The 12,443-nt window shown below is 46.2% G+C and overlaps 1 protein-coding gene across 1 annotated transcript in view; it reads right to left on the reverse strand.

Annotated features, from left to right (window-relative positions):
• The window catches only part of cita (citron rho-interacting serine/threonine kinase a), a 225,547-nt gene that overhangs the window by 144,086 nt on the left and 69,018 nt on the right, over positions 1 to 12,443 (reverse strand). Inside the window, exon 12 of the mRNA XM_041203457.1 lies at positions 2,073 to 2,216. Coding sequence (XP_041059391.1) covers positions 2,073 to 2,216 — 144 coding nt within the window. The remainder of the gene's footprint in view (positions 1 to 2,072; positions 2,217 to 12,443) is intronic.

The raw sequence follows: 12,443 nt of genomic DNA on the forward strand, positions 1-12,443 counted from the left end.
AGAAAGAGAGAGAGTGGAGGAGACAGAAAGAGAGAGAGTGGAGGAGACAGAAAGAGAGAGAGTGGAGGAGACAGAAAGAGAGAGAGTGGAGGAGACAGAAAGAGAGAGAGTGGAGGAGACAGAAAGAGAGAGAGTGGAGGAGACAGAAAGAGAGAGAGTGGAGGAGACAGAAAGAGAGAGAGTGGAGGAGACAGAAAGAGAGAGAGTGGAGGAGACAGAAAGAGAGAGAGTGGAGGAGACAGAAAGAGAGAGAGTGGAGGAGACAGAAAGAGAGAGAGTGGAGGAGACAGAAAGAGAGAGAGTGGAGGAGACAGAAAGAGAGAGAGTGGAGGAGACAGAAAGAGAGAGAGTGGAGGAGACAGAAAGAGAGAGAGTGGAGGAGACAGAAAGAGAGAGAGTGGAGGAGACAGAAAGAGAGAGAGTGGCGGAGACAGAAAGAGAGAGAGTGGCGGAGACAGAAAGAGAGAGAGTGGAGGAGACAGAAAGAGAGAGAGTGGAGGAGACAGAAAGAGAGAGAGTGGAGGAGACAGAAAGAGAGAGAGTGGAGGAGACAGAAAGAGAGAGAGTGGAGGAGACAGAAAGAGAGAGAGTGGAGGAGACAGAAAGAGAGAGAGTGGAGGAGACAGAAAGAGAGAGAGTGGAGGAGACAGAAAAGAGAGAGAGTGGAGGAGACAGAAAGAGAGAGAGTGGAGGAGACAGAAAGAGAGAGAGTGGAGGAGACAGAAAGAGAGAGAGTGGAGGAGACAGAAAGAGAGAGAGTGGAGGAGACAGAAAGAGAGAGAGTGGAGGAGACAGAAAGAGAGTGGAGGAGACAGAAAGAGAGAGCGTGGAGGAGACAGAAAGAGAGAGTGTGGAGGAGACAGAAAGAGAGAGTGTGGAGGAGACAGAAAGAGAGAGAAAGGAAGAGACAGAGAAAGAGAGGAGGAGGAGACAGAGAGAGACAGAGGAGGAGACAGAGAGAGAGAGAGAGAGAGAGAGTAGAGAGAGAGAGAGTAGACAGAGACAGAGGGAGTAGACAGAGAGAGAGGAGAGACAGAGAGAGAGAGAGGAGAGACAGAGAGAGAGAGAGGAGAGACAGAGAGAGAGAAGACAGAGAGAGGAGAAGACGGAGAGAGAGAGAAGACAGAGAGAGAAAGAGAGGAGACAGAGAGAGAGGAGGAGACAGAGAGAGAGAGAGAGAGAGGAGGAGACAGAGAGAGAGAGAGAGGAGGAGACAGAGAGAGAGAGAAAGGGAAAGGATTCAGAGAGAGGGCGAGAGAGAGGGGAGGAGGCAGAGAGAGAGAGAGAGAGGAGACAGAGAGAGAGAGAGACAGAAGAGGCAGAGAGAGAGAGAGAGGAAGAGGAAGAGACAGAGAGAGAGAGAGGAGGAGACAGAGAGAGGAGGAGACAGAGAGTGACACGCACACACGGAGACAGCGAGAGGCAAGCAACAAGAGAGAAAGACAAGCAGCAAGAGAGAGGCAGACATCGAGAGAGAAAGAGAACAAAGTCAACACTTAATTATAAAGGCACTGTTGCATTACAGTACTAACGACCAGATAGACTGATGAGATTGCACCAACACAATGCATACAGGATATACAAGCTAAAAGGAAAATATTTCAGTCCACGGCAAGGTGAACTGAGTCAGCCAACCCTTGAATAAGTACATCCGTACTAAAACACACAATATTCCCTCAGGTGCACATCAGTTCTACACAAACTTTCCCTTTTAGATTACAAATATAAAGGATTTTACAACAACAACTTGCATTTATGTAGCATCTTTAACATAGTAAAATGACCAGGGCACTTCATGAGACTACTGTCTGACAAAATTTACCACCCAGCAATGTAAGATGTTAGTAAAGGTAACCCAAAGCTTAGTCGACCAGACAAATTTTTAAAGGAGCGTCTTGAAGAAGGAAAGAGGGAATTCCAAAGCCTAGCCTAAAGGGCTTATGTCATGGCTGTCAATCATAGGACTAAGGAAGCCCAGGGATGTTCAAAATCTAGAAATGTTCCTTGGCTGTATGACAGGAATCTGAACATCATTTACAGACACATTCCAATAGAGAGTCACATCTACCTACACTGCACTCTGTTATATACGTGGCTAAGTCTTGCTCCATGATTGATTTTTGGGTTTCAGATGCCTTAAGTTCCACATCCTTCTGCTCAAGTGCTGTTTCCAGCTCAGAAACTCTGCGTTGCAAATGGGTGACTTCTTGATCCATCTGAAAAAAAAACGCAGAATATCAAAGAAAGTCATTGCCTGAACACACACTTGCATAGATAAGTTTAAAATGTTCATCATATCCCAAACTTCTGTTTGATAGTTGGTATTACACTTCAAGCTCTACTTCCTACTCTGCTTATTTTAGCTAGAACTCAAGATAAACAAAGATGAAGGAGGCTATTTAGTCTACCTTAGCTTATCCATCTACTAAAACATCTACAGATCTTCCTCCAATACAGTGTCCCATACTCATACGTTAGCAGCATTCCAGAGACAGACCGTATGGCAGTGAACTGAGAACAGCTGGTATGATTCCACCATTTAAGTAACAAGAACATGACCATGGGTCCAGTTATCTTAATGTTAGTTGGCAGAAGGCATTAGAGTACTTTAGTATTGGCTTAATTTGTCCAGAGGGAACATGATAAGCAAATCAATGCGGATTAAAGAAAGTATCTGACAATTTTTGCTTAAAAGAGGGGATATCATCTGATAACAAAAGTTTTCCAGAAAGCTCTTCATAGCTTACTTAACTTGGAAGTAGTGTTCCAGGGCATTTTATAAAAGCATTCAGCAAAACATTCAAGAATTCTGATTTCATCTCATTGTGCAATATTTTGATAGCAAAAATCATCCCATGGCTCTTCTCTGTACTACCTCCATATTTCCCACATTTCCCTCATAGCCACTTCACCAAAACAGCAGAGTGCTCCAAGTATGATATGACCAAAGTAATGTGCAGTTTCCGCGTGACAAATCCAATTGTTAAGAGAGAAAAACACATTGAGCTGCTGGCACTTGTTGGCAGAAATCATTAGCAGCATTTCAGAGACAGACCGTATGGCAGTGAACTGAGAACAGCTGGTATGATTCCACCATTTAAGTAACAAGAACATGACCATGGGTCCAGTTATCTTAATGTTAGTTAGCAGAAGGCATTAGAGTACTTAAGTATTGGCTTAATTTGTCCAGAGGGAACATGATAAGCAAATCAATGCGGATTAAAGAAAGTATCTGACAATTTTTGCTTAAAAGAGGGGATATCATCTGATAACAAAAGTTTTCCAGAAAGCTTTTCATAAGATCTCCTCAAAGACGCACAGAATTAGGTTTAGTTGCACGTCAGTTCAAAAAAGAATTACAAATAAGGCAGCAGAGAACACTATCATGAGGAAAATAATAAAATTAGAAAGTTGATTAATGAAGTACAGGTCAAAATTTAGCTCTTCACCAATCCTATGCTTCATAACCATTAAAATCAAAGAAAAACAGAAGCATTACACAGGTCACGTGAAGTTACAGATACAAGATAACTGAAGTGTTAATGGCCTGGAGTTTCCAATGGAACTATGCCATAACAGCAGAGTTATATTGATTTTTCACGCCAAGGTAATTCTCACACAACTGATTAATGCTAATTCTATGTCAATACATCACTGCACACAAACATTCTCCTGAAACTGATCATGTACATCACTCTGTGCTCACACAAAAAAAGCTTTTTTTTAAATTCTTCACGGGGTGTGGGCTTCGCTGGCTAGGCCAGCATTTATTGCCCATGCCCAGTTGCCCTTGAGAAGATGGCGGTGAGCTGCCTTCTTGAACTGCTGCAGTTTGTGTGGTGTAGGTACACCCACAATGCTATTGGGAAGGGAGTTCCTGGGTTTTGACCCAGCAACAGTGAAGAAACAGCAATATGTTTCCAAGTCAGGATGATGAGTGACTTGGAGGGGAACTTCTAGGTGACGGTGTTCCCATCTATCTGTTGCCCTAGTCCTTCTAGATGGGAGTGGTCGTGGGTTTGGAAGGTGCTGTCTAAGGAGCCTCTGTGAATTCCTGTAGTGCATCTTGTAGATGGTACACACTGCTGCTACTATGCATTGGTGATGGAGGGGGTGAACATTTGTGGATGTGGTACCAATCAAGTGGGCTGCTTTGTCCTGGATGGTGTCAAGCTTCTTCAGTGTTATGGGAGATCCACTCATCCAGGCAAGTGGGGAGTATTCCATCACACTCCTCACTTGTGCTTTGCAGATTGACAGGCTTTGGGGAGTCAGGTGGTGAGTTACTCGTCACATGATTCCTAGCCTCTGAACTGCTCTTGAAGCCATAACATTTATATGGATAGCCCAGTTCAGTTTCTGGTCAATGGTAACCCACAGGATGTTGATAGTGGGGGATTCAGTGATGGTAATGCCATTGAACGTCAAGTGGCGATGGTTAGATTCTCTCTTGTTGGAGATGGTCATTGCCTGGCACTTTTGTGGCATGAATGTTAGTTGCCACTTGTCAGCCCAAGCCTGGATATTGCCCAGGTCTTGCTGCATTTGGACATGGACTGCTTCAGTGTCTGAGGGGTCATGAATCATGTTGAACATTGTGCAATCATCAGTGAACACCCCCACTTCTGACTTTATGATGGAAGGAAGATCATTGATGAAGCAGCTGAAGATGTTTGGGCCAAGGACACTAACCTGAGGAACTGCTGCAGCGATTTCCTGGAGCTGAGATGACTGACCTCCAACAGCCACAACCATCTTCCTTTGTGCTAGGTATGACTTCAACCAGCAGAGGAGTTTTCCCCTAATTCCCTTTGACTCCAGTTTTGCTAGGGCTCCTTGATGCCACATTCAGCCAAATGCAGCCTTGATGACAAAAGCAGTCACTCTCACTTCATTTCGGGAGGTCAGCTCTTTTGTCCATGTTTGAACCAAGGCTGTAATGAGGTCAGGAGCTGAGTGGCCCTGGCGGAACCCAAGTGATCAGTGAACAGGTCATTGCTAAGTAAGTGCCTCTTGATAGCACTGTTGATGACCCCTTCCATTACTTAACTGATGATCGAGAATAAACTGATGGCGCGGTTATTGGCCGGGTTGAATTTCTCCGGCATTTTGTGTACAAGACATACCTTGGCAATTTTCCACATGCTGGACAGATGCCAGTGTTGTAGCTGTACTGGAACAGCTTGGCTAGGGACGCGGCAAGCTCTGGAGCACAAGCCTTCAATACTATTGCCGGAATATTATCAGGTCCTGTAGGCTTTGCGCTATCCAGTGCCTTCAGCCATTTCTTGATATCACATGAAATGAATCAAATCGGCTGAAGACTGGCATCTGCGATGTTGGGGACCTCCGGAGGAGTCCGAGATGGATCATCCAGATGGCCATTCTGGCTGAAGGTTGTAGCAAATGCTTCTGTCTTATCTTTGGCACTGATGTGCTGGGCTCCTCCATCATTGAGCTTGAGGATATTTATGGAGCCTCCTCCTCCAGTGAGTTGTTTAATTGTCCACCACCATTCACAACTGGATGTGGCAGGACTGCAGAGCTTAGGTCTGATCCTTTGGTTGTGGGATCGCTTAGCTCTGTCTATCACTTGCTACTTAAGCTGTTTAGCAATAAGTAGTCCTGTGTTATATCTTCACCAGGTTGACACTTCATTTTTAGGTATGCCTGGTGCTGCTCCTGGGCATGCCCTCCTGCACTCTTCATTGTACCAGGGTTGATCCCCTGGCTTGATGGTAATGGTAGAGTGGGGGAAATGCTGGGCCCTGAGGTTACAGATCGTGTTCAAGTACAATACTGTTGCTGCTGATGGCCCATAGCGCCTCATGGATGCCCAGTCTTGAGATGCTAGATCTGTTCGAAATCTGCCCCATTTAGCACTGTGGTAGTGCCACACAACACGATGGAAAGTATCCTCAATGCGAAGGCAGGACTTCATCTCCACAACGACTGTGTGGTGGCCACTCCTACTGATACTGTCATGGACAGGTGCATCTGCAGCAGGCAGGTTGATGAGGATGAGATCAAGTATGTCTTTCCCTCATGTTGGTTCTCTCACCACCTGCCGCAGACCCAGTCTACCAGCTATGTCATTTAGTACTCAGCCAGCTCGGTTCGTAGTGGTGCTACCGAGCCACTCTTGGTAATGGACATTGAAATCTCCCACCCAGAGTACACTCTGCACCCTTGCCTCCCTCAGTGCTTCCTCCAAGTGATGTTCAACATGGAGGAGCACTGATTCATCAGATGAGGGAGGGCAGTACGTGGTAATCAGTAAGAGGTTTCCTTGCCCATGTCTGACCCGATGCCATGAGACTACATGGGGTCTGGAGTCAATGTTGAGGGCTTCCACGGCCACCACCTCTGCTGGTTCTGCACTGCCGGTGGGACAGGATACCCAGGGATGGTGATGGTGGTGTGTCTGGGACATTATCTGTAAGATATGATTCCGTGAGGATGACTATGTCAGTCTGTTGCTTGACTGGTCTGTGAGGCAGCTCTCCCAATTTTGGCACTAGCCCCCAGGAGTTACTAAGGGGGACTTTGCAGGTTTTACAGGGCTGAGTTTGCCGTTGTCGTTTCCTGTGCCTAGGGCGATGCCGCATGGTCCGTGCAGTTTCATTCCTTTTTTGAGGCTTTTTAGCGGCTTTATACAACTGAGTGGCTTGCTAGGCCATTTCAGAGGGGCTTTTCAGTGTCAACCAGATTGCTGTGGGACTGGGGTCACATGTACACCAGACCAGGTAAGGACAGAAGATTTCCTTCCCTAAAGAAAGAAACAACCAGATGGGTTTTTACAACGATTGACAATTAAGACTTTGAATTCCAGATTTTTATTTTCAAATTTCATCTTCTTCCAGGATTTGAACCCGGGTCCCCTGGGTCTCTGGATTACTATAATAATAACGTTGCTCCCAATGTGGTCTCCTCTACATTGGAGAGACCAAACGTAAACTGGGCGACCGCTTTGCAGAACACCTGCGGTCTGTCCGCAAGAATGACCCAAACCTCCCTGTCGCTTGCCATTTTAACACTCCACCTGCTCTCTTGCCCACATGTCTGTCCTTGGCTTGTTGCATTGTTCCAGTGAAGCCCAACGCAAACTGGAGGAACAACACCTCATCTTCCGACTAGGCACTTTACAGCCATCCGGACGGAATATTGAATTCAACAACTTTAGGTCGTGAGCTCCCTCCCCCATCCCCACCCCCTTTCTGTTTCCCCCTTCCTTTTCTTTTTTTTCCAATAAATTATATAGATTTTCCTTTTCCCACCTATTTCCATTATATAAAAAAAACATCTTTTATGCTCTCCCCTCCCCCACTAGAGCTATACCTTGAGTGCCCTACCATCCATTCTTAATTAGCACATTCGTTTAGATAATATCACCAACTTTAACTTTAACACCTATGTGTTCTTTTGTACTATTGTTGTTGACATCTTTTGATGATCTGCTTCTATCACAGCTTGTTTGTCCCTACAACCACACCCCACTCCACCTCTCTCTCTCTCTCTCCGCCCCCCACACACACACCTTAAACCAGCTTATATTTCAACTCTTTCTTGGACTCGAACTCAAGTTCTGTCGAAGGGTCATGAGGACTCGAAACGTCAACTCTTTTCTCCTCTGCCGATGCTGCCAGACCTGCTGAGTTTTTCCAGGTAATTCTGTTTTTGTTTTTGTTTTGGATTTCCAGCATCCGCAGTTTTTTTGTTTTTATCTCTGTGTGTAATTGACTGCCACTGCTCTTCAAGAAATGCCTGCCTCCTTGAAGAAGTTCTGTTCTTTTCTGCGACAAGATTTCCGTTCCTCTTTTTTGCCCTGCTCACCTTCCTTGCTTTCCATTTCCCTCCTGGTGTTTGACAAGGTGTTTACTAAAACCCGCTTTCACAGCCATATCTCCTTTCTCAGTGACTGTCTCCATCTCCGACTTACCCCACGTGGATTTCAACGGAAATTCCACCCCTCATGTTTCGAACCCACCCAGGATTACAGGTATCTCCGGGACATAAAACGTTTCTCGGACTGCTGTTCCCGTCACATTCTGAAATCCACACTCAGTGCCATGCGCCGCCATATGAACACACTCGACCTCTCCCTCCAGCAGCACCGCCGTACCCTTTTTCAAAGCTGCGCGTGCCCCCAGTTTCATTTTATCCTGCGAATCATCTGACGCCTCAACAAGAAACTTTTTCTCTTTCTCTCAAGTGCTAAGGAACGCAAGCTCCAACAACTCATCGACCACACCCATCTAGGACCCTCCACCCCGGCCTGTCCCTCCGTCCCCACCCCATCTTCCAATCCCAACCCCAGCCGTGTATTCACTATACCCCCTGACCTTCCCCTCTCCGATGCTGAACGTTCAGTGCTCAGCAAAGGACTTAGTTTCATACCCTTACGCCCTCACCTTAATGAATTTCGGGCTCGGCATGATGCTGAATTCTTCTTCCGCCATCTTCGTCTCCGGGCTCACTTCTTTGGACAGGAGTCCTCTCCCAGTTCAACGGATCCTTTTACCCATCTCCAATATTCTCCCTCCACCTGGACCCCTCCCTCTGGATTCTTACCTTCTCTTGATCTTTTCATTGAGAACTGTCGGCGCGACATTAGTCGTCTCAATTTCTCTGCTCCTCTCACCCATTCTAAACTGTCTCTCTCTGAACTTACTGCACTCCGTTCTCTCAGGTCCAACCTTGACATTGTCATCAAACCCGCTGACAAGCGTGGTGCTATTGTTATCTGGCGCACTGACCTCTACCTCGCGGAGGCTGAGCGTCAACTCGCAGGCACTTCCTCCTACCTCTCCCTGGACCATGACCCCACCACTGAACATCAAGCCATTGTTTCCAGGACTGTCACTGACCTCATCTCCTCTGGGGATCTCCCTCCCACAGCTTCCAACCTGATAGTCGCCCAACCTCGGACGGCCCGCTTCTATCTCCTACCCAAAATCCACAAACAGAACTGCCCCGGTAGACCGATCGTCTCAGCTTGCTCCTGCCCCACAGAACTCATTTCTCATTATCTTGACTCCCTTCTCTCTCCCCTTGTCCAGTCCCTTCCCACCTACATCCGTGATTCCTCTGACACCTTACGTCACATCAACAATTTCCAGTTCCCTGGCCCCAACTGCTTCCTCTTCACTATGGACGTCCAATCCCTCTACACCTCCATCCCCCACCGGGATGGTCTGAGGGCCCTTAGCTTCTTTCTCGAACAGAGGCCCGAGCAATCTCCATCCACCACTACTCTCCTCCGTCTGGCTGAACTTGTTCTCACGCTGAACAATTTCTCCTTCAACTCCTCTCACTTCCTCCAAATAAAAGGTGTGGCTATGGGTACCCGCATGGGCCCCAGCTATGCCTGTCTCTTTATGGGGTATGTGGAACATTCCTTGTTCCAGTCCTACTCCGGCCCCCTTCCACAACTCTTTCTCCGGTACATCGATGATTACTTCGGTGCCGCTTCGTGCTCTCGTCGGGACTTGGAAAAATTTATTAATTTTGCTTCCAATCTCCACCCCTCCATCATTTTCACATGGTCCATCTCTGACACTTCCCTTCCCTTCCTTGACCTCTCTGTCTCAATCTCTGGTGATAGACTGTCCACCAATATCCATTACAAACCCACCGACTCCCACAGCTATCTCGACTACAGCTCCTCACACCCGGCTTCCTGTAAGGACTGCATCCCATTCTCTCAGTTCCTTCGCCTCCGTCGCATCTGTTCCGATGATGCTACCTTCAAAAACAGTTCCTCTGACATGTCCTCCTTCTTCCTTAACCGAGGTTTTCCACCCACGGTCGTTGACAGGGCCCTCAACCGTGTCCGGCCCATCTCCCGCGCATCCGCCCTCACGCCTTCTTCTCCCTTTCAGAAACACGATAGGGTCCCCCTTGTCCTCACTTATCACCCCACCAGCCTCCGCATTCAAAGGATCATCCTCCGCCATTTCCGCCAACTCCAGCATGATGCCACCACCAAACACATCTTCCCTTCACCCCCCCTATCGGCATTCCGTAGGGATCGCTCCCTCCGGGACACCCTGGTCCACTCCTCCATCACCCCCTACTCCTCAACACCCTCCAATGGCACCACCCCATGCCCACGCAAAAGATGCAACACCTGCCCCTTCACTTCCTCTCTCCTCACCGTCCAAGGGCCCAAACACTCCTTTCAAGTGAAGCAGCATTTCACTTGCATTTCCCCCAACTTAGTCTACTGCATTCCTTGCTCCCAATGTGGTCTCCTCTACATTGGAGAGACCAAACGTAAACTGGGCGACCGCTTTGCAGAACACCTGCGGTCTGTCCGCAAGAATGACCCAAACCTCCCTGTCGCTTGCCATTTTAACACTCCACCCTGCTCTCTTGCCCACATGTCTGTCCTTGGCTTGTTGCATTGTTCCAGTGAAGCCCAACGCAAACTGGAGGAACAACACCTCATCTTCCGACTAGGCACTTTACAGCCATCCGGACTGAATATTGAATTCAACAACTTTAGGTCGTGAGCTCCCTCCCCCATCCCCACCCCCTTTCTGTTTCCCCCTTCCTTTTCTTTTTTTTTCCAATAAATTATATAGATTTTCCTTTTCCCACCTACTTCCATTATATAAAAATTTTTTTTTTTTTTTTTTTACATCTTTTATGCTCTCCCCACCCCCACTAGAGCTATACCTTGAGTGCCCTACCATCCATTCTTAATTAGCACATTCGTTTAGATAACATCACCAACTTTAACACCTATGTGTTCTTTTGTACTATTGTTGTTGATATCTTTTGATGATCTGCTTCTATCACTGCTTGTTTGTCCCTACAACCACACCCCACTCCACCTCTCTCTCTCTCTCTCCGCCCCCCACACACACACCTTAAACCAGCTTATATTTCAACTCTTTCTTGGACTCGAACTCAGGTTCTGTCGAAGGGTCATGAGGACTCGAAACGTCAACTCTTTTCTTCTCCGCCGATGCTGCCAGACCTGCTGAGTTTTTCCAGGTAATTCTGTTTCTGTTTTTGTTTTTTCTCTGGATTACTAGTCCAGCAACAATACCACTACGCCTCCAACTCCCCAGCTCACATAGGTTTCCTGACTTTACCTGAGTGGTCATAGGCAATTTGCATATATGTGGAAGTAACTGTATTTTTCAAGTCTAATACTTGCTTTTTTTTTGGAAACACACCCTTTTATAGCTATTGATGCTTCCTTGAGAAGAAATACTACTTTCATTTCCTTCTGTTACAAATCATTTTAACTATTAAATAGAATCTGCAGCGTTGACCCAAATACTTTTTCAAGTTTCCTTTCAATATGCTGTCAAATTATTTAAATCATAGAATGATACAGCCCATGAGCAGCTTTTTGACCTATTGTGCATGGGCTAGCTCTTTGAAAGAGCCATCCAATTGGTCGTACTTCACTGTTCTTTCACCACAGCACTTAAACTTTTCCCACTTCAGAAATTTATCCACTTCCCTTCTGAATGTAACTATTGGATTTGCTTCTGTTGCCCTTTCAGACAGTACATTCCAGGTCATCATAACTCTGTGCAAAGATGTTTTTTCCTCATGTTGCCTGTGATTTTTTTTACCAATCATCTTAAATCCATGTCCTCTGGTTATCAAACCTGCTACCACCTGATACAATTTATTGTTATTTATTCTACCAAACCTTTCATGTTTTGAACGGCTTTATTAAATTTCACCTTGACTTTGTCTGCTCCAAGGAGATCTAACCAGTTTCTCTGGTCTCTCCATGTAACTGAAATCATTCGCCATGGTGCCATACCAGTAAACCTCCTCTGTACCTTCTCTAAGGCCTTGATACTCTTCACAAAATGTGGTGAACAGAATTGGCCACAATACTCCAGCTGAGGCCTAATTAGTCTTTTATAAAAATTTAGCATGACATTCTTGTTTTTGCACACTGTACCGCTATTTTTTAATGCCAAGAATCCTTTAGCAGCCTTCTCCACATGCCCTGCCACTTTCAGAGACTGGGCACATATGGCCACAAAGTCCTTGTCCTGCACCCACTTTAAAACTGTACCATTTAGTTGGTATTTCATTTCCTTATTCTTACCAAAACGAATCACTTTATATTTCTCGGTGTTAAATTTTATCTGTCAAGTGTCTGTCCATTGCCTCCTAAAGTCAGTTACTACACTCCTTACTGTTTACTACGTTTCAGAGTTTTGTCATCTGCAAAGTTTTAAATTGTGCCTTGTATATCCAAGTGCAGGTCATTAATCTATATCAAATAAAAGGAGTGGCCACAACACTGGCTCCTGGGATGTCTTGTGGCACAGTTGGTAGCATTCCTGCCTCTGAGTCAGACGGCTTCTGGTTCAAGTCCCAACCCAAGACTTGATGGTCCAGGGAGAAACATTCATGACATGATCTATCAGGTTGTTAATCAGCCTGCAAATCCTTCCAATACT

Source organism: Carcharodon carcharias, chromosome 13, assembly GCF_017639515.1.
Source record: "Carcharodon carcharias isolate sCarCar2 chromosome 13, sCarCar2.pri, whole genome shotgun sequence".
Lineage (NCBI taxonomy): Eukaryota > Metazoa > Chordata > Chondrichthyes > Lamniformes > Lamnidae > Carcharodon > Carcharodon carcharias.